The following is a 23,943-nucleotide window of genomic DNA, read 5'->3' on the forward strand; positions in this document are numbered from 1 at the left end:
AGACGACTGCTATATACAGTATATATTATACTATAGGGTCACTATACGTCAGTCTGCTGTATATATTATAGTATAGGGTCACTATGTGTCAGACTGCTATATACAGTATATATTATACTATAGGGTCACTATGTGTCAGTCTGCGGTATACAGTATATATTATAGTATAGGGTCACTATGTGTCAGACTGCTGTATACAGTATATATTATAGAAGGGGGTCACTATGTGTCAGTCTGCTGTATACAGTATATATTATAGTATAGGGTCACTATGTGTCAGTCTGCTGTATACAGTATAGGGTCATTATACATCAGTCTGCTGTATATATTATAGTATAGGGTTACTGTGTCTGTCTGCTATATACAGTATATATTATAGTATAGGGTCACTATGCGTCAGTCTGCTGTGTACAGTATATATTATAGTATAGGGCCACTATGCGTCAGTCTGCTGTATACAGTATATATTATAGTATAGGGCCACTATGTGTCTGTCTGTTATATACAGTATATATTATAGTATAGGGTCACTATGTGTCTGTCTGCTATATACAGTATATATTATAGTATAGGGTCACTATGCGTTAGTCTGCTATATACAGTATATATTATAGTATAGGGCCACTATGTGTCTGTCTGCTATATACAGTATATATTATAGTATAGGGTCACTATGCGTCAGTCTGCTGTATACAGTATATATTATAGTATAGGGTCACTATGTGTCAGTCTGCCGTATATATTATAGTATAGGGTCACTATGTGTCAGTCTGCTGTATATATTATAGTAAAGGGTCACTTTGCTGTAAACAGTATATATTATAGTATCCAGTGAATTTGCTGTATATATTATAGTATAGGGTCACTTTTCAGTGTTTCTTATGCCAATTGCTCTCACTGGGGCTGAAGCAATTATAGTAAGTGGTACCATAGGTAAATGCATAGGACGGAGGCCGCTCCGACACCAGGATACATCTGTACTTAACCTAATCAAGCTCGATCTGATTTCGGCAGAGATAGCTGCGGGGGATTTGGTTTCTATCTCACACAGAGTCCTGCCAGGTAATGAGCCGGCCGCCGTGTCTGGTGAAAACAATGGAAAGTACATTAGTCCCAAGGCATCAGCGCTGTCAGCAGTGGAGATGCTCCGGTCTATGTAACATGACTTTCCCCGGTCCCAGAGAATATTACATTACATACATATATTACCTGTGTATAGTGAAGCCTCTCTGGAGCTGTACAAGTGCTGGCGCTCAGGTCATGGAGGATCCAGCCCCATCCGTGTATTCTATGGAAGTGGATAGGGGTCGTCTTAATCTTGGTTCGGTGATCCTGACTGACGTCTCTTTTTCAGCCGTGCTATGTTGCATTGTCCCTCCATTTTGGACGCCCTCTCTGACGTTTCTGGTGTGGATAACACCCCAATCATGGTGCTGATCATTAACAGATCACAGCTGAAATAGTAACTAATCATGCAACAGGTGCACATGAATGGGATGAGATCACTTCCTGCGCAGCCTGGAGGAGAGTGACATCACTTCCTGCACAGCCTGGAGAAGAGTGACATCACTTCCTGCACAGCCTGGAGGAGAGTGACATCACTTCCTGGTCAGCCTGGAGGAGAGTGACGTCCCTTCCCGCACAGCCTGGAGGAGAGTGACGTCCCTTCCCGCACAGCCTGGAGGAGAGTGACGTCCCTTCCCGCACAGCCTGGAGGAGAGTGACGTCCCTTCCCGCACGGCCTGGAGGAGAGTGACGTCCCTTCCCGCACAGCCTAGAGTAGAGTGACATCACTTCCCGCACAGCCTGGGGGAGAGTGATGGTTTCTATATAGAGAAATGGAACAATATTTCTTAGTAGGGGACAAGAAGCGCTTCCTAGATACAAAATTAGTGACCTATAACCAATCAGCTGCAGGCTGGGGGATTGGTGCCTGTATATAATATAATTATTTACCCTGCCGAGCTGGTGTAATACTAAATATCCAAGATTGAACTACAAGGCTCAGCAAATCTACATGCCACTGCACCATAAAGATGCTGTAAAACAATTCCCATCAATACAGCGTCTGTGCTTGTCACAGGGCCTGTATTTCCCTGTCTGGGGATTTCTATACTCTGCGTCTAGTTGTTAGACGCACCACGTGTTGAGGTAGTACCGCAAGGCCCAGCATGCCTAGGATGAGAAACACCCAGCACTGACCTAATTGTATAAAGCTTTGGTGGCATCGGAGTGCTGGTAAGTGATACTTCTTCCAAGGCGTCCGTGTTCTAAGGCGTTCGTGTAGCGTGTCACCTGTGTGTCTGTGTTACAGCGGTTTCCTTGTCAGCAGTATCAGAGCGCTCTCGTAGTAGCAGTCCACTTATGGAAGCCAAGAAGTGTGCCCCGGTCCGTGGCCCCATTCTCTCTCGGGAATGAAAAATTTGGGGAATCCCACATGACGTCACGATTGGTGTATTTATCAGCCACAGTAGTAATGGCAGCTATCTAGGGCGATATAACTATTGCTACATACTCTCCATACTGTATGTTGGTGTAAAATGCAAATAAAAATCATTTTTATTAATCTCTTTAAAAAGTTCTAGTAGTGAGGGAACATCCCCCTCCAATATAATACCAGGTTATCTAAAAAACGTTTCCAGAGGACTAGGCCCGTCCCAAGCCCATTGGAAAAATGTGAGACTCCTCCCACCAACTAACGTATAGGTTTGAATGACTCAGCGCGAACGTCGTCCCCATTGCGGTACCCCACGTTTGTAGATAAAAATCACCATCATAAAAAAATTATTCTGGGTTATAATATAGGTATACATTGCCCAATATAATCCACCTGTTCCACGGGGTATTTTTCTTATTTTTTGTTCATTTATTCTGCAGCATCTCTCCCGTTTTCTATAATTGTATATAGGGCGGTTACAGCTACGGTTTCTCAGATGTTTCTATTCTCTATCATTTAGTATCTGAAGAATATGTGGACTGTCCTTCAGATACGCCGGTAACACTTTTAAAGCTGTAGGTCCACGAGCGATACAATCGGTCTCCCTGGTGGTCGTGTGGCATCCTTCTGCACCTTAGGTATATGGTAAATTATACATAGATAGTGGCTCTTGTTCTGTAATCTTCATCCTGTCCCTTTGAAATTAAATTTTTTAACTCAGATCGGTATTCTTTTCACGGTATCTCGTTTTAGGGGACAAAAGGGTTTAGTAGCCTCCTCAATCTCCAAGCCCCCTCCTTATAATAATCCCTATCCATCACAATGATGCCCCCCCCCCCTTGTCTGCCGAATGTATCGTGATGGATTTATTATCCTGTATGGTTTTTAGAGCCCCTGTTTCCTGCACGCCTCTGCCAGCTATATCTAGTGATTGGTGGGGTCTCCACATTGACAACCTGACAGATGAAAACTTTTTTGAAGGTTTTTTCCAGTGACAGCGCCCATTTACACACCATTGAATTTATAAATCCCAGTCAGTAACATTGCATATAAAGACCATTTATTGCACCATTAACCCCATCAGTCACTTTGCCTAGTCACGTGCCACAGCAGTGCCCCCTATAGCCCAGTGTTGGGATACAACCTCCCTCACTCACTGTCCACCATGGATGCAGCATTACATTGCATACTGGGGGTGGACAGGAAAGCGATGGGAAACCCTAGTCTTGCCTCTGTCATGTCAGTCCTTCATTTCATACAATACAAGATCATACAGAAACCTGAGCCGCCTTATACAACAATAAACCAGAGCGCTGCATTAAATGGAATAGTCTAAAATAAGCCCTGACCTCATTCTCTGCACCTTTCTAGGCCATCGGATCGTCTAAGACTCTTTCTGTTACTTCCTTCTCTCACTGACCTGTTTTGATCTTAGAATATTTCTTCTTAAAGGAGCCCTCAGTATAATCCTGATGCCCTATGCCTTGTGCAGGATCTGAAGGGGTGGGGCATGACTCCTGTGTTATGCTCCGCCCCTGAGGAACACAGTAAAATCTCTTTATATACTAGGATTCTGAAACATTTCTGGTCCAACGTATATAGCCTCTTCATATTTAGATGTAAAGATGGTCTTACACATAAAGTATCTAGCCCGCCATACACTTACTGAGAAGCTACCTAAACCCAAGTAAATGTCACCATGCAGTGCTTATATACTACCGCCGTACAGTGCTCCTATACCACCACCATACAGTGCTCCTATACTACCAACATACAGTGCTCCTATACTACCACCATACAGTGCTCCTATACTATCACCATACAGTGCTCCTATACTATCGCCATACAGTGCTCCTATACTACCGCCGTACAGTGCTCCTATACCACCACCGTACAGTGCTCCTATACCACCACCATACAGTGCTCCTATACCACCACCATACAGTGCTCCTATACTAACAACATACAGTGCTCCTATACTACCACCATACAGTGCTCCTATACTATCACCATACAGTGCTCCTATACTATCACCATACAGTGGTCCTATACCACCACCATACAGTGCTCCTATACTACCACCATACAGTGCTCCTATACTACCACCATACAGTGCTCCTATATCACCACCATAAAGTGCTCCTATACTACCACCATATAGTACTGTCACCATACAGTGCTCCTATACTACTGCCATACAGTGCTCCTATACCACTATGCAGATACACCATATGTATCTGTACACACACACACCTGTATCGGTGCTAGGGACCCGCCATCTGCTTGTGAGGGAATTTTTAACAAGGTTTCTGGACCATCAGCAGCCGGATTACTGGATTTTTACCGTATTTCCTATCGCCTGCGCCTTTTGTTACATTGTATTTCTTTTTTTATTGGAAACAGTTTGGCGGCATATTGCGGCCTGTCTGGCAGATGGTAATGCAATGTTCTAACCCTTAACAGCAAAAGTAATTATTGCAAAGGGAACTCTCTGAGGAGGTGAGACAGTTCCTGCGCTCCCATGGGGCCGACGCCGCTTACCTCCTCTCACTCCTCATTCCTTCCTCCTTTCTCAAAGAATAAGACATTTGTCTGGTGGCTGACGGAGGACAAGGAGCGTTCGGAAAACTTTCACAACGTCCCGGCATCGGACGCCGAGATGGGGAACGTAAGGAACCTTTCTTATAGTCATTATAGGGGAGATGTGCCGGGACTGCAAAGATGGCGTCTCACCTGCGCAGGAAGGGATAATAGGTGTCATTACTGTGTGAGCACGCAGAGGAACAGCTGCCACACTGTAACCATACCAGGGAATAGCGGTATACACTCACCCCGCACTATACTATACAAGACTGCACTATACTATATGGAGATTTATTGTGTGTTATAGATTGTATTATAGATCTATCTATCTCCTATCTATCTATCTATCTATCTATCTATCTATCTATCTATCTCCTATCTATCTATCTATCTATCTATCTATCTATCTATCTATCTCCTATCTATCTCCTATCTATCTATCTATCTATCTATCTATCTCCTATCTATCTATCTATCTATCTATCTATCTATCTATCTATCTCCTATCTATCTATCTATCTATCTATCTCCTATCTATCTATCTCCTATCTATCTATCTATCTATCTATCTCCTATCTATCTATCTCCTATCTATCTCCTATCTATCTATCTATCTCCTATCTATCTATCTATCTCCTATCTATCTATCTATCTATCTATCTATCTATCTCCTATCTCCTATCTATCTATCTATCTCCTATCTATCTATCTATCTATCTATCTATCTATCTATCTATCTATCTATCTCTTATCTATCTATCTATCTATCTATCTCTTATCTATCTATCTCCTATCTATCTCCTATCTATCTATCTATCTATCTATCTCCTATCTATCTATCTATCTCCTATCTATCTATCTATCTATCTATCTATCTATCTATCTATCTATCTCCTATCTCCTATCTATCTATCTCCTATCTATCTATCTATCTATCTATCTATCTATCTATCTCCTATCTATCTATCTATCTATCTATCTCCTATCTATCTATCTCCTATCTATCTATCTATCTCCTATCTATCTATCTATCTATCTATCTATCTATCTATCTATCTATCTATCTCCTATCTATCTATCTATCTATCTACCTATCTATCTATCTATCTCCTATCTATCTATCTATCTATCTATCTATCTATCTATCTATCTATCTATCTCCTATCTATCTCCTATCTATCTATCTATCTATCTATCTATCTCCCAGGTTGTGACCCTTGCTCGGACATTGCCTCCTTGCTATTAATAATACATGGTGCAGGTATTCCTTGTAAAAACACATGTCTGATCATTTCCGCCTCTGGTCTTATCTCTCAGGTGACCGGACCTCCGGCTTATTGCTGACTGTGAATAATTTAGCCGGACGCTCTGGACAGCGGTGTAGCTCTATGCATTATTCACCTATGTGCTGTGCTGGGGGGTGGGGGTCTCCCTTTACCTGAAGCAGTTGCAGGCAGTGCAGTAGGGGGCGCTGTGCGCAGGTCGCTCATCCACCACTATTAGGGTCAGGTAGGCATATGTACTGACAAAGCTCTACTGCTCCTTATAATAGATATATAATAGATGAAGCATTCTGGAAGTCGATAATCTAGGCTATACATAGTCCTATATAGGTCAGTGATAACATTGTGGGTAATTAGACCCTTTTGGAAATTTAGGTTAATTGCTACATTTCAGGACTGATGTTTTTTGGAAAAATTTATTCTTAAAGGGGAACTCCCATCTAATTGCATGGTGGGATGATATTGCTGGAATGATTTTGGGGGGTCCCACCAATCCTGACAATAATGGAGCGCCTCTGTGTCACTTTGTACCCATCTAATTTTTTTTCCTGTATGGCAGCACCCCCCACCTGTTCACTTAGAGGGGGCCAGACTGCAGTGCCCGTATATAGTGGGGGAGCAGTATACTGGAAAAGCAGCAAGGAACTACAATGTCAGGATCGGTGGGGGTCCCAAAGGTCAGACCCCCACAACCAGGTGGTCCTCCACAGATGCTTTGGACAGCCAATACACAGAGGTCTTATATAGGAGGTGACTATGTACTATAGAGCTGGACTATGATGCTTTGTGACACGGATAGCATTCAGGATATTCTGGCCTAATGACCTTTTTTTAAATCCTTTTTCCATTCTTTTGCAGAGCGTGGAGCACCGGGTGTTGTCGCGGGATCCATCAGCAGACCTGGAGCTGAAGCAGCCGGACTCAGGGATGTCCTCTCCAAATACCACCATGTCTACGCCAGCCGCCCACTTTGACATCGGTTCACCCTCAAGTACCCTGTCCAACTACGACTCCTGTAATTCCAGCCAATCCAGTGTAGGAGATAAGAAAGTAAACCAGCCTACAGGCCCACGTAAGTGCCGCTTCTCCCTCTTATATACCCTGGGATACTGCTAGTCTAATTGCCGCAGTCACCTGATATTTTCCAACAATTTTCAGGGGTCATGAGCATAGATCAGAGAATACAGGATGACAGACCACCCTCCTGATTTATAGGATTACCGGCTAGAATATAACTACTATAAGGCTATGTTCACACTACGTAAGTTTCGTAATAATCACGGACGTTGTTGCCGATTTGCAACAACGGCCGTGATTACTATGGAACTTACATAGTACTGCCGTCTGTGGAGTCCTGAGTGTATACACATAGTACATATATACATACACATAGTATACACTCCGGCCAGATCCCTAGCGGCGCTGCAAAAAAATGGCATGTCAGTTTTCTGCAGCCGCTATTCACTGAATAGCAGCCACAGAGAACCTGTCAGTGCCCACAATGGAGTGTGCGGCGGCATCAGTGCGCACCCGCATCAGAACTCCCCACAGCACACTATGGAGCGCGCGGCCGGAGCTGCTCGTTTTCACTGAATAGCGACCACAGAAAACTGACATGTCAGTTGTTTGCGGCGCCGCGAGAGATCCCGGCCGGAGTGTATACTATGTGTACGTATATATGTACTATGTGTATACACTCCAGCCGGGATCCCATAGACGGCAAGTTAACGTATATCTATATATGTATATACACAGCATTATATACAGCGTTATATATATGTATACACAGCATTATATACAGCATTCTATATATGTACATACACAGCATTATATACAGCGTTCTATATATGTATATACACAGCATTATATACAGCGTTCTATATATGTATATACACAGCATTATATACAGCGTTATATATATGTATACACAGCATTATATACAGCATTCTATATATGTATATACACAGCATTATATACAGCGTTATATATATGTATACACAGCATTATATACAGCGTTATATATATGTATATGCACAGCATTATATACAGCGTTCTATATATGTATATACACAGCATTCTATATATGTATATACACAGCATTATATACAGCGTTCTATATATGTATATACACAGCATTATATACAGCGTTATATATATATGTATATACACAGCATTATATACAGCGTTCTATATATGTATATACACAGCATTATATACAGCGTTCTATATATGTATATACACAGCATTATATACAGCGTTATATATATGTATACACAGCATTATATACAGCATTCTATATATGTATATACACAGCATTATATACAGCGTTGTATATATATGTATATACACAGCATTATATACAGCGTTCTATATATGTATATACACAGCATTATATACAGCGTTCTATATATGTGTATACACAGCATTATATACAGCGTTCTATATATGTATATACACAGCATTATATACAGCGTTATATATATGTATACACAGCATTATACACAGCATTCTATATATGTATATACACAGCATTATATACAGCGTTATATATATGTATACACAGCATTATATACAGCGTTCTATATATGTATATACACAGCATTCTATAGGCTGGGTTCACACTACGTATATTTCTGGCAGTATTTGGTCCTCATGTCAGGTCCTCATAGCAACCAAAACCAGGAGTGGATTGAAAACACAGAAAGGATCTGTTCACACAATGTTGAAATTGAGTGGATGGCCGCCATATAACAGTAAATAACGGCCATTATTTCAATACCACAGCCGTTGTTTTAAAATAACAGCAAATATTTGCCATTAAATGACGGCCATCCACTCAATTACAACATTATGTGAACATAGCCTTTCTGTGTTTTCAATCCACTCCTTGTTTTGGTTGCTATACAGCCTCACAAATACAGCCTCAAATATACATAGTGTGAACCCAGCCTATATATGTATATACACAGCATTATATACAGCATTCTATATATGTATATACACAGCATTATATACAGCATTCTATATATGTATATACACAGCATTATATACAGCATTCTATATATGTATATACACAGCATTATATACAGCATTCTATATATGTATATACACAGCATTATATACAGCATTCTATATATGTATATACACAGCATTATATACAGCGTTCTATATATGTGTATATATATATGTATATACACAGCATTATATATATGTATATGTGTATATACACAGCATTATATACTGCGTTATTTATGTGTATACACACGGCATTATATACAGCGTTCTATATATGTATATACACAGCATTATATACAGCGTTCTATATATGTATACACAGCATTATATACAGCGTTATATATGTGTATACACACAGCGTTATATACAGCGTTATATATGTGTATACACACAGCATTATATACTGCGTTATTTATGTGTATACACACGGCATTATATACAGCGTTATTTATGTGTATACACACGGCATTATATACAGCGTTATATATGTGTATACACACAGCATTATATACAGCGTTATATATGTGTATACACACAGCATTATATACAGCGTTATATATGTGTATACACACAGCATTATATACAGTGTTATATTTATGTATATACACAACATAATATAGCACTATATATATATATATATATATATATATATACACAGCATTATATACAGTGTTATATATGTGTATATACTTAGCATTATGTACAGTGATATATGTGTATATACTTAGCATTATGTACAGTGATATATATGTGTATCCTTGGAGCAGTATATGACATCCTTGTCGTATAGAAAGATCACAGCTCTCTTACATTCAGCTGAACCCAACGTAACTGAGAACCCAACATAACAAACTCCTTCCCCCCGTATCTGTCTCACCCCATAAGCCACATGTACTGCACAATGTATACAGTGTGATGTAATAATGTGTGTGATATAATGGTCAGTGTGATGTAATAACAATAACAATATTAAAGTAAAGAAAAAGTTTCTGGGGGATGTACATTCACCAGTGGCTCCTTCATCATCTCACCAGCAGGGGGCAGTGTTCCCTCCCTACATCATCACACCAGCAGGGGGCAGTGTTCCCTCCCTACATCATCTCACCAGCAGGGGGCAGTGTGTCCTCCACATCATCACACCAGCAGGGGGCAGTGTTCCCTCCCTACATCATCTCACCAGCAGGGGGCAGTGTGTCATCTACATCATCTCACCAGCAGGGGGCAGTGTGTCCTCTACATTATCTCACCAGCTGGGGCAGTGTGTCCTTAATATTATCTCATCAGCAGGGGGCAGTGTGTCCTCAATATTATCTCATCAGCAGGGGGCAGTGTGTCCTCAATATTATCTCATCAGCAGGGGGCAGTGTGTCCTCAATATTATCTCATCAGCAGGGGGCAGTGTGTCCTCCACATCATCACACCAGCAGGGGGCAGTGTATAATCTACATCATCTCACCAGCAGGGGGCAGTGTGTCCTCCACATCATCTCACCAGCAGGGGGCAGTGTGTCCTCCACATCATCTCACCAGCAGGGGGCAGTGTGTCCTCCACATCATCTCACCAGCAGGGGGCAGTGTGTCCTCCACATCATCTCATCAGCAGGGGGTAGTGTGTCATCTACATCATCACACTAGCTGGGGCAGTGTGTCATCTACATCATCTCACCAGCAGGGGGCAGTGTGTCCTCCACATCATCTCACCAGCAGGGGGCAGTGTGTCCTCCACATCATCTCACCAGCAGGGGGCAGTGTGTCCTCCACATCATCTCATCAGCAGGGGGTAGTGTGTCATCTACATCATCACACTAGCTGGGGTAGTGTGTCATCTACATCATCTCACCAGCAGGGGTTAGTGTGTCATCTACATCATCTCACCAGCAGGGGGCAGTGTGTCCTCCACATCATCTCACCAGCAGGGGGCAGTGTGTCATCTACATCATCACACCAGCTGGGGCAGTGTGTCATCTACATCATCTCACCAGCAGGGGGTAGTGTGTCATCTACATTATCTCACCAGCAGGGGGCAGTGTGTCCTCCACATCATCTCACCAGCAGGGGGCAGTGTGTCCTCCACATCATCTCACCAGCAGGGGGCAGTGTGTCCTCCACATCATCTCACCAGCAGGGGGCAGTGTGTCCTCCACATCATCTCATCAGCAGGGGGTAGTGTGTCATCTACATCATCTCACCAGCAGGGGTTAGTGTGTCATCTACATCATCTCACCAGCAGGGGGCAGTGTGTCCTCCACATCATCTCACCAGCAGGGGGCAGTGTGTCAGCTACATCATCACACCAGCTGGGGCAGTGTGTCATCTACATCATCTCACCAGCTGGGGCAGTGTGTCATCTACATCATCTCACCAGCAGGGGGTAGTGTGTCATCTACATTATCTCACCAACAGGGGGCAGTGTGTCCTCCACATCATCTCACCAGCAGGGGGCAGTGTGTCCGCCACATCATCTCACCAGCAGGGGGCAGTGTGTCATCTACATCATCACACCAGCTGGGGCAGTGTGTCATCTACATCATCTCACCAGCAGGGGGTAGTGTGTCATCTACATTATCTCACCAGCAGGGGGCAGTGTGTCCTCCACATCATCTCACCAGCAGGGGGCAGTGTGTCCTCCACATCATCTCACCAGCAGGGGGTAGTGTGTCATCTACATCATCTCACCAGCAGGGGGCAGTGTGTCCTCCACATCATCTCACCAGCAGGGGGCAGTGTGTCCTCCACATCATCTCACCAGCAGGGGGCAGTGTGTCCTCCACATCATCTCACCAGCAGGGGGCAGTGTGTCCTCCACATCATCTCACCAGCTGGGGCAGTGTGTCATCTACATCATCTCACCAGCAGGGGGTAGTGTGTCATCTACATTATCTCACCAACAGGGGGCAGTGTGTCCTCCACATCATCTCACCAGCAGGGGGCAGTGTGTCCGCCACATCATCTCACCAGCAGGGGGCAGTGTGTCCTCCACATCATCTCACCAGCAGGGGGCAGTGTGTCCTCCACATCATCTCACCAGCAGGGGGCAGTGTATCCTCTCCACATCATCACACCACCAGGGGCAGTGCTCCCCCCACACACGCCATCTCACCAGCAGAGGCCAGTGTGCCCTCTACATCATCACACCAGCAGAGGCCAGTGTGCCCTCTACATCATCACACCAGCAGGGGGCAGTGTGTCTTCTGCAACAGTCATGTCTGTTATTGAGCACACTGGGTAAACATTCATAGTGCAGGGGGGATATTTTCTACTTATCCTGTATCTTCCTGGCTTCTGCCCACTCCCCGGTATCTTCCTGGCTTCTGCCCACTCCCCGGTATGTTCCTGGCTTCTGCCCGCTCCCCGGTATCTTCCTGGCTTCTGCCCGCTCCCCGGTATCTTCCTGGCTTCTGCCCGCTCCCCGGTATCTTCCTGGCTTCTGCCCGCTCCCCGGTATGTTCCTGGCTTCTGTCCGCTCCCCGGTATCTTCCTGGCTTCTGCCCGCTCCCCGATATCTTCCTGGCTTCTGCCCGCTCCCCGGTATCTTCCTGGCTTCTGCCCGCTCCCTGGTATCTTCCTGGCTTCTGCCCGCTCCCCGGTATCTTCCTGGCTTCTGTCCGCTCCTCGGTATCTTCCTGGCTTCTGCCCGCTCCCCGATATCTTCCTGGCTTCTGCCCGCTCCCCGGTATCTTCCTGGTAGTGTGGACAGGTATGTATATAATTTATTATTTTCTTTACACATTTATCTGCTGTCGGCCGCACATCACTATTGTCATGTAATGTAACTACTGTAATTACTAATGTAGCGATGAGCAAGCGGCTGTCGATGTTTATTAGTCAGGACCTATAGATATGATCGGCCGATGATTATTAGTCAGGACCTATACATATGATCGGCCGATGATTATTAGTCGGGACCTATAGATATGATCGGCCGATGATGATTAGTCAGGACCTATAGATATGATCGGCCGATGATTATTAGTCGGGACCTATAGATATGATCGGCCGATGGTTATTAGTCGGGACCTATAGATATGATCGGCCGATGGTTATTAGTCGGGACCTATAGATATGATCGGCCGATGGTTATTAGTCGGGACCTATAGATATGATCGGCCGATGGTTATTAGTCGGGACCTATAGATATGATCGGCCGATGGTTATTAGTCGGGACCTATAGATATGATCGGCCGATGGTTATTAGTCGGGACCTATAGATATGATCGGCCGATGGTTATTAGTCGGGACCTATAGATATGATCGGCCGATGATTATTAGTCGGGACCTATAGATATGATCGGCCGATGATTATTAGTCGGGACCTATAGATATGATCGGCCGATGATTATTAGTCGGGACCTATAGATATGATCGGCCGATGATTATTAGTCGGGACCTATAGATATGATCGGCGGATGATTATTAGTCAGGACCTATAGATCAGCTGCTGATCATTGTCTTTATTCCTCAGAGAGATAATCTGCTGAATGATTTGCTCGGTGTATTAGGTCGCTAACCTCTCCTATGTATCACTAGTGGTCACTAAGTGCCCAATTCCACCGGACGATTATCGTTTGCATAATCGTTAACGATTAACAATCTCAACGACCGCTATTGCGAAAGACCTGAAAACGTTCAGTCATTTCCATGGAAAGATAATCGTTACTTATTGTGAACGACCGAACGATGTCTTATTCAATGCGAACGATTTGCGAATGTTTTGCGAACGAGCAACGATAAAAATAGATCCAGGTTTTAGGGCCCTATTCCACCGGACAATTATCGTTCAGATTATCGTTAAATCGTTCGAATCTAAACGATAATCGTTTGGTTAAAATGCAGTTAATGATTAACGACCGAACGAACTTTTTCGAACGATTATCGTTCATAAAATCGTTCAAACGACCGCTTGTTAACGATATTCGTCCTGTGGAATAGCTGTAAACGAGCGAACGACAACAGCGAAATCGTCGTTGAGTCGTTCACTATTTTTTTTCAACATGTCGGAAAAAAATCGTTAGTCTTTCAACAATAATTCGCTAATCTTTTCGTTGAATAAAAAATCTTTGTCGTTCTTAAAATGTCTACCTACATTTCCCCACGTTTTAAACGACTATGTAATGATGTAACGACCGCAAAAAAATCGTTACACTACAGTTATCGTTCACGTTCCCACACGTATTATGTGTTATCGTTCGCTTAAAAAAATTAAGTGCTCGTTAATGAGCGGTCGTTGGAGCGAGTCTATGAACGATAATCGTTCTGTGAAATGGGGCTATAAGACCTGAACCTATTTTTATCGTTACTCATTCGCAAAACGTTAGCAAATTGTTCGCATTAAATAAGACATTGTTCGGTCGTTTGCAAAAGATACGAACGCAATAGCGAATAAATAGCGAAGAAAAAACGATCTCAATTACGATCATAAGTAACGATTATTGTTCCATGGAAAGGAGTGAACGTTTTCAGGTCTTTCGCAATAGCGGTCGTTTGAGATCGTTAATCGTTAACGATTATGCAAACGATAATCGTCCGGTGGAATAGGGCCCTTATAAAGCGATCAACGATTTCTCGTTCGGTCGTTAATCGTTAACTGCATTTCAACCGAACGATTATCGTTTAGATTCGAACGATTAAACGATAATCTGAACGATAATCGTCCGGTGGAATAGGGCCCTTATAGACATGTGTATAATAGTATTGATGACGCCGCAGCCCAACCCCCACCCCCTCCGCCCCCGCCGTCTCTTCTCCGTTATCACCTCAGGTTTCACCTTTATTATATGTAAATCTCCAACCTGTTATTTCATCTGCTTTCCAGGATTATTGTGTCATCAGTTTTTCCTTTTACCCCAGGCTTGCATTTCAAAGGAAATATAGAAAGCAGCCGAGGGACGGGATGAGGTGTCGTGAGTTCATAGGACTTTGTTCTCACGTCGTCTTTATGTCACCACATTCTTTCCATCACAAGGTGTTTAGTTGCAGGTCCCCGCTTTATATGGGGGATTAGACTCCATTAGAATTAGGGGATTAGAAGGATCTGCTTTTGTCCTTTTCCCAGAAACAGCGCCACCCTTTACCACAGACTGGATATAGTATTGCAGCTCATCTCTAAGGAGGGGGACCCTTCTCCTTACACCCTGTGCATTATCACTACAGATGGCCCTGAGCTCCTCTGGGTGAGTTAGTGACACCATTACATTGGGCATTGGTGATCAGTGTGACTGCTATCGGGAATGTATATGATAGAATTGTGCTACATGGGCACATATCTATAGTGGGTGTGCATGGTAATGTGTGCGTGTGGTGCAGATGGAGAGCAGTGGGTCCCAGTACCGTCAGTGTGCAGGTATGCTTCATGCCAGGCACAGAAAGAAGTGTGAGGAGGAGGAGGAGGAGTGTGACCAGTGCAGCACACTGCTGGAGGCAGCACCATGAGGAGAGACAGTGAGTGACCATGTGGAGCGAGCTCCGGGAGTGCGGCCACCGAGAAGGATCAGACAGGGAGCCTGAGCGGAGGGATGCTGCAGGGTGCATAGGAGCCATCCGTGGGCCAGAGGATCCTGAGACCCTGAGAGGTGCTGCTCCGGTAGGCTCTATTGTTGCACTAAGATAGTTAGGAGCCATTGGGGGATGACTGTGAGCAGCGGGCAGTGAGGGACTGGCTGTCCTGAAGACTAGGGACAGCTCCTTAGAGTTGAGTGTCGAGCTGAGTTACCAAACTTTTTGGGTTTTGCAATGTTCCCTGAACACAAACGCTTGCCGGTGTCTGGAGAAGTTAGATGCTGCCATAGGCTGTATCCATGCCAGGAGTCAAGTGCCAAGCGTTGGGGTGTAGAGAATATTGTGGAACCCGAGCAGTTCAGCAGCTCCGCTTAACACTGGTCCTTACATTCAGGTCCAGCAGAGAGAGCAGGTCGGGCAGAGAGAGCAGGTCAGGCAGAGAGAGCAGGTCAGGCAGAGAGAGCGGGTCCAGCAGAGAGAGCAGATCAGGCAGAGAGAGCGGGTCGGGCAGAGAGAGCGGGTCGGGCAGAGAGAGCGGGTCGGGCAGAGAGAGCGGGTCCAGCAGAGAGAGCGGGTCGGGCAGAGAGAGCGGGTCCAGCAGAGAGAGCAGGTCGGGCAGAGAGAGCGGGTCCTGCAGAGAGAGCGGGTCCGGCAGAGAGAGCAGGTCGGGCAGAGAGAGCAGATCAGGCAGAGAGAGCGGGTCCAGCAGAGAGAGCAGGTCGGGCAGAGAGAGCGGGTCCAGCAGAGAGAGCAGGTCGGGCAGAGAGAGCGGGTCGGGAGGGACAGCGACGAGGCCAGGGACCACTGACGTAATGTCCACAAGGGTGCAGGGTGAATCCGTAGTGAGCGGCTAGCAAGACCTTGCTGGAAAGGCCTCGGTGGGGCCAGCTGTGGTGAGGAGGAGCCTCCATGACCCCTGGTGGCACAGCAGAATGTGCAAAAGATGGCAGTCACTTTGGGTACAAGCTGATCCTCCTGATCGAGGACAGCTCAGACACTTGGGTGGAAACTGTGCGTTAAGTGACCAAGAAAAGGATTGTTCATCGATCACAGGTCTGCGGGAAGGTAGGATATCTATGCAGAAATCCTCATGGCCGCCATTACAGCCCAGCAGCGGTCATCCCGCGCCTTTATGGCCAGCCCTGGCAAACAGGAAGGAGTCCGCGGAGAATCGGCCACAATCGTTCTGAGAATCTGCAATCAGTTTAGGAATTTATGATTTGTGAAGATCCGTCCAGATCCGCAAATATCCGCAAATGATTGATCAACCAACCTGCCCAGGATGGGGTATTAGTGTCCGTAGACGGTGGGTAATATCTGACTGATACATCATTACATTTCTGTCATCTGTTTCTCCTCAGGGCCCCCCGAAGCTGCCATGACGGATATGCAGACTTACATGGACATGTTAAACCCTGAAGTAGACCCCAGCGGGAGTAAGAAGATAGACCCGACCATCATCCCTCCGCCACCTCCTCCAGCCTTCCCGCCACCTCCCCCGCCCGCGGCTGATGCATCGCTCCCGCCACCCCCCTGTTATCCTGCACCAAGCCCCCCAGAGGGGCAACACACATCAGAGATCTACGTACAGGCCAAGAACAACCTGCGACATGTGGAGAGTGAAGTTCTGAATGAAGAGGTAACGTCTCACTGCACAGGTCACAGAGCATGCCCAGATTCCCCTCCAGTCTGTTGTTTCCTATGTGCATGTAGGTGCTGTAAATCATACCTCTAAATGCTGTTAATAGATCAGAAGCTCAGGCAATATGGCCGCCCGCTATAATAAGGTACAATCAGAAAATAGAAACAGATTAGAAAATGAACTTTTCTGAGTATCTTCCCCTGATAAATGAAAAAAAAAAAAATCTAGCTGTCACAGTCCCTTTAAATGTGCAAGTGGACATGGTTTGCTTTAAAGGGATTATCTAGCATTAAAAAAACATGGCTGCTTTCTTCCACAGACAGCACTGCTCTTGTCTCCAGGTTGGGGGCAGGTTTTGTAACTCAGTGTTATTGAAGTGAATGGAGCTTAATAGGAAACCTCCACCCAACCTGGAGACAAGAGTAATGCTGTCTCTGGGAGAAAGTGGTCATGTTTTTCTAACGCTGGAGAACCCCTTTAAGGCTGTGGACACCTTTCGAAAAGCATTTATTTTATTCTTGCTTTCTTCTTATGGTGTAAATAAATGTTGTGTAGGTTTTTGATAAAACAAAATACCTATTTTTGAGTAGTCACTTAATATGGCACAAAAATTGCTCTGGTAAAAGCCTGGATACTCCCCCCTATATGCATCGGCCGTTCCTAACATGTTTGCTTCTTCAGTCTACAGTGTGTATGGGATCCCGTCCCCCTCTATTATCTCACCCAATAAATAGGCGGATGGTGAACACCACACACATCCAGGTGGGGAGCCATGTTTTTCCTATCCTCCTATCCTGCATAACCCCTGTAAGGGTCAGGAGGACACGTCATGGGGAAATCTAATGTCTTTCTGATAAGTTATAGAGACAAGATAGATGATTGGAGGTTGTGGTTCTATCTTTTATTTCCGACCTCTGATACTTGATGACTCATCTTATGACCGATATTCCCTGGCATCTCCACTCATTGTACTCTGCACTGTACAGGTGTGTGTAGGTGCAGAGTCTATGCTGGAGGCCGGGCGCAGACTCCGTGCTGGAGGCCGCGCGCAGACTCTAGGCTTGAGGCCCCTATTGCAGATTGCGTACCATGTTGACGGAATTTGACTAATCCAATACTTCTCCTTTCTAGAAAGGACGGGTTCTATGTTGTTGTGCTCTATAAGGCCTCCGCTCTATTTAGGCCTCTTCCCACACATTGCACGCAGGAGGCTGTTACTTTGCATTCACCTCTTTACCTTCATCGGGAGATCCCCAACCTGCAAAGCCTAGACGTCCCTTCTGTATCCACCCCGGAGGACCCCCCTGTCCCCCTCCTCTCTATAAGTAACACAGGGTTGATGGGAGTCTTTTTTGGTTTTTGTTTCATGCAGAGAAACTTTATTACCATCCAATATAATAATATAAATCGTATTAATATAATGTATGGAGAGAACTGTGCCCGTCCTGACCTCAGCCCATTTACTGTACTGAGAGAACTGTGCCCGTCCTGACCTCAGCCCATTTACTGTACTGAGAGAACTGTGCCCGTCCTGACCTCAGCCCATTTACTGTACTGAGAGAACTGTGCCCGTCCTGACCTCAGCCCATTTTCTGTACTGAGAGAACTGTGCCCGTCCTGACCTCAGCCCATTTACTGTACGGAGAGAACTGTGCCTGTTCTGACCTCAGCCCATTTACTGTACGGAGAGAACTGTGCCCGTCCTGACCTCAGCCCATTTACTGTACGGAGAGAACTGTGCCTGTTCTGACCTCAGCCCATTTACTGTACGGAGAGAACTGTGCCCGTCCTGACCTCAGCCCATTTACTGTATGAAGAGAACTGTGCCCGTCCTGACCTCAGCCCATTTACAGTACGGAGGGAACTGTGCCTGTCCTGACCTCAGCCCATTTACTGTACTGAGAGAACTGTGCCCGTCCTGACCTCAGCCCATTTACTGTACTGAGAGAACTGTGCCCGTCCTGACCTCAGCCCATTTACTGTACTGAGAGAACTGTGCCCGTCCTGACCTCAGCCCATTTACTGTACTGAGAGAACTGTGCCCGTCCTGACCTCAGCCCATTTACTGTACTGAGAGAACTGTGCCCGTCCTGACCTCAGCCCATTTACTGTACTGAGAGAACTGTGCCCGTCCTGACCTCAGCCCATTTACTGTACTGAGAGAACTGTGCCCGTCCTGACCTCAGCCCATTTACTGTATGAAGAGAACTGTGCCCGTCCTGACCTCAGCCCATTTACTGTCCTGAGAGAACTGTGCCCGTCCTGACCTCAGCCCATTTACTGTCCTGAGAGAACTGTGCCCGTCCTGACCTCAGCCCATTTACTGTCCTGAGAGAACTGTGCCTGTCCTGACCTCAGCCCATTTACTGTATGAAGAGAACTGTGCCCTTCCTGACCTCAGCCCATTTACAGTATGGAGAGAACTGTGCCCGTCCTGACCTCAGCCCATTTACTGTACTGAGAGAACTGTGCCCGTCCTGACCTCAGCCCATTTACTGTATGAAGAGAACTGTGCCCGTCCTGACCTCAGCCCATTTACTGTACTGAGAGAACTGTGCCCGTCCTGACCTCAGCCCATTTACTGTACGGAGAGAACTGTGCCCTTCCTGACCTCAGCCCATTTACTGTATGAAAAGAACTGTGCCCGTCCTGACCTCAGCCCATTTACTGTACTGAGAGAACTGTGCCCGTCCTGACCTCAGCCCATTTACTGTACGGAGAGAACTGTGCCCGTCCTGACCTCAGCCCACTTACTGTACTGAGAGAACTGTGCCCGTCCTGACCTCAGCCCATTTACTGTACTGAGAGAACTGTGCCTGTCCTGACCTCAGCCCATTTACTGTACTGAGAGAACTGTGCCCGTCCTGACCTCAGCCCATTTACTGTACTGAGAGAACTGTGCCTGTCCTGACCTCAGCCCATTTACTGTACTGAGAGAACTGTGCCTGTCCTGACCTCAGCCCATTTACTGTACTGAGAGAACTGTGCCCGTCCTGACCTCAGCCCATTTACTGTACTGAGAGAACTGTGCCTGTCCTGACCTCAGCCCATTTACTGTACTGAGAGAACTGTGCCTGTCCTGACCTCAGCCCATTTACTGTACTGAGAGAACTGTGCCTGTCCTGACCTCACAAGAATCACAGCTTTTCTGACCACTCTGAGGGTAGTGACCCGGGATTCCCTGGATTGAAGTCTAAGTTTTTTGTATGGGATTTAAACGGTAAAATCAGGGAATTCTTTTAACTCCAGGGGATTCATATAATTTAGATTGGCCCTGTGTCAGGTAGTCATGCACAGTCTTGGATAAGGCAGCTCCCAGCCTACGTGGCCCACCCCTTGCCCCAACCCAATATGGATGCCAATAAGCATAGTTAAAGGAATATTCCACTCAGACATAACTTTTGATTTGCTGCTGTCCATGGTGAGACTAACAATTCCTTCCATACTTGTTATTATCTATTCAGTCTCCTTCCCCCAATTCTGAGCTGCAAAATCTGTGTTTGAGCCCTTCTGTCTGTCCCCCCTTCCACCCCCTTCCTTCTGAGGCGGCTGGCAGGCTTTATCTGCAACTTTTTAGCTTCTTTGTAATGCAGGGAGGGATAATTTGAGGTTGCTAATAAACTCACTGTGATTAATCCTCCCAGCATTACAAAGAATCTACAATGTTGCAGATACAGCCAGCCAGGGACTTGTTTACATCAGCATCTCAGAAGGGAGGGGGGAGGAGGGGGAGACGGAGAGAAAGGATCACACACAGATTTTTGTGTCTTCAGCAGAAAGCAGTAGCTGAGAACTGGGGGAAGGAGACTGGATAGATAATAACAAGTAATCAAGGAATTGTTATTCTCACCATGGGCAGCAACACATCAAAAGTTATGTATGAGTGGAATACCCCTTTAATAATGCAGAGCGTTTTAAGCCTGTAAAGCTTTCTACCCCCCAGCAGCTCGGTGTGGTTCCCGGCTACCTGCGAGGCATTGCACCTGCTGCAGCAGGACATCCTACACACTCTCTTATAAAGGTATATAGAATATGGCTGTATTGTAAGTGACGGCTGAAAATTGGCCCAGTCCTTTAATTATTTTACCCGTGTTTTGTCTCCACGTAACAAAGGCTTCCTTGCTGGGATAAATGGTACCCAACGTGTCCTTTCATTCTGGAGCTAGTGAGTAAACAGCCGCCGGGGCAGACAATGGGGCTTTTATGTGTTCTTGGCAGAGAAAGATGCTGGAGAGTCTGCGGGCGGGAAGCTGATGGCCGACTCTCTCATCTCTCTAATTGGGATAGCCCTGGGAACTGGACCCCACCTCAATGCAGTCCTGCAAATTACAGAAGCAATTTAAAAAATTAAAAAATTTGCAACGTGTTGCAACCCGAGGGGCGTATAGCGGATGCTTCAGTTCTATTAGATGAACCTATGTGTCTGCAGGAGGAAACCTGAGCGCCGGAGGCCGGGATGAATTATTAAGCGCAGTCTCTTGCTTAGCAAAGCATTTCATTGTCCATAGGAATAATGGAGGCCGGGCTCTGGGATAGAAGATTAGTTTTGTGCTCCAAGTGCTAATAGCTGTCTGCTCCAATGTGCATGATACGGCCGGAACGTGCGGTGCTCCGGGGCCGGCTCTGCCTCCGGATGCCGCAGTCTTGCTCGGAGCTGGCTGCATTGTCCGCCGTTGCATCGGAAGCTATAGATAACGCCGTAGAAAATAAATACACGAGTGTCTGGTGTCTCTGTAACGCGAAGCCGCGGCTATTTAACCCCCGTGCGGAGATGGACCAAGATTAATTTCCAGTTCAAAAGTCAAATGAAGATACGAAAGAAGAATCGAATTGATCCATCGTGTATATTGTGCGCTATGATCTTTTACTTTAAAGGGGTACTCCGGCAAAAATCTCTTTCTTTCAAACTGACTGGTGTCAGAAAGTTATAGATGTTTGTAGTTTACATCTATTTAAAAATCTCCAGTCTTGCAGTACTTATCAGCTGCTGTAAGTCCTGCAGGAAGTGGTGTATTCTCTCCAGGCTGACACAGTGCTCTCTGCTGCCACCTCTGTCCATGTCAGGAACTGTTCAGAGCAGGAGAGGTTCTCTATGGGGATTTGCTGCTGCTCTGGACAGTTCCTGACATGGACAGAGATGGCAGCAGAGAGCACTGTGTCAGACTGGAGAGAATACACCACTTCCTGCAGGACATACAGCAACTGATAAGTACTGGAAGGCTGGAGATTTTTAAATAGACGTAAATTACAAATCTGTATAGGTTTCTGAAACCAGTTCATTTGAAAAAAAAAAAAAGATTTTCGCTGCAGTATCCCTTTTATAGCAACTACATAATCATTAGTGCTGTATAAGTAATGAATGAATTCACTGATCCTGTAATGTTTAGGCTGGGTGAGGGTGGCTGGGTGCCAGGGGCGGTGGGCACCAACAAACTACTCTGCTATGGCTAGGGAAATGGGAGTGAATGTGCAAACTACTCCCCAGGTGAAGGACCCTGGCCCGACACACACAATCTGCAGGTATGGACAGTACAGGACCTGTTAAAGTGTATAGGCCAATGTACGTGAGTGTGGAAGCCATGTTCCGTGCATCTGCCCAGGATCTGCCATTACATGGTCCAGGCTTCATAGACTTATAACCCCCTCACAAGTGCCCGGTCCATGATTGTGGGGATTGTGCGTGTGCGTCCTCCATGGGTCACATAGTGGCGGCAGCGCAGATGGTGTGTGCAGGACGCCCTTTGCCTTTAAACGGTTCCTGAATGCCAGACTGTATTTGTGGACCAGATAAGCCCGTCCACCTTTTTGGACCCTTACTGGTTGGTGTCCCCATATCTGACTGGTCGGTGCCCCCCGTATCTGACTGGTCGGTGCCCCCGTATCTGACTGGTCGGTGTCCCCATATCTGACTGGTCGGTGTCCCCGTATCTGACTGGTCGGTGTCCCCGTATCTGACTGGTCGGTGCCCCCCGTATCTGACTGGTCGGTGCCCCTGTATCTGACTGGTCGGTGTCCCCATATCTGACTGGTCGGTGCCCCCATATCTGACTGGTCGGTGTCCCCGTATCTGACTGGTCGGTGTCCCCGTATCTGACTGGTCGGTGCCCCCGTATCTGACTGGTCGGTGTCCCCGTATCTGACTGATCGGTGCCCCCATATCTGACTGGTCGGTGCCCCCATATGTGTAACCCAGCACTTGGGGCACATTTCCTGCCCGCTGCACCCCACAAACGACGGCATCGATCAGCCGACATCGTTCATGTCAGCTGATCGTTGCCTTCTATTACACAGGATGATTATCGTCCGCAACGGCCGATTAATTATTCCGTCACGTGTAATAGGGCCATTAATACTTAGGACTTGTAGACTGTTCTAGAGTTCTATTCTTCTAGCTGACATTTATCAGGCACTTCTCTCACTATCTCCTCACTCCGCGGGTGGAGACTGAACTTTGCTCACAACTTCTATTGCTACTTCCTGAATCTGTGA

The 23,943-nt window shown here is 45.9% G+C and overlaps 1 protein-coding gene across 2 annotated transcripts in view; it reads left to right on the forward strand.

Moving 5' to 3' along the window:
- The window catches only part of ESPN (espin), a 96,187-nt gene that overhangs the window by 17,162 nt on the left and 55,082 nt on the right, over positions 1 to 23,943 (forward strand). For both annotated transcript variants that reach the window (XM_069946947.1, XM_069946948.1), the window contains exons 5-6: positions 7,162 to 7,375; positions 17,174 to 17,451. In XM_069946947.1, coding sequence (XP_069803048.1) covers positions 7,162 to 7,375; positions 17,174 to 17,451 — 492 coding nt within the window. The remainder of the gene's footprint in view (positions 1 to 7,161; positions 7,376 to 17,173; positions 17,452 to 23,943) is intronic.

Source organism: Dendropsophus ebraccatus, chromosome 12 (genome assembly GCF_027789765.1).
Source record: "Dendropsophus ebraccatus isolate aDenEbr1 chromosome 12, aDenEbr1.pat, whole genome shotgun sequence".
Taxonomy (NCBI): Eukaryota; Metazoa; Chordata; class Amphibia; order Anura; family Hylidae; genus Dendropsophus; species Dendropsophus ebraccatus.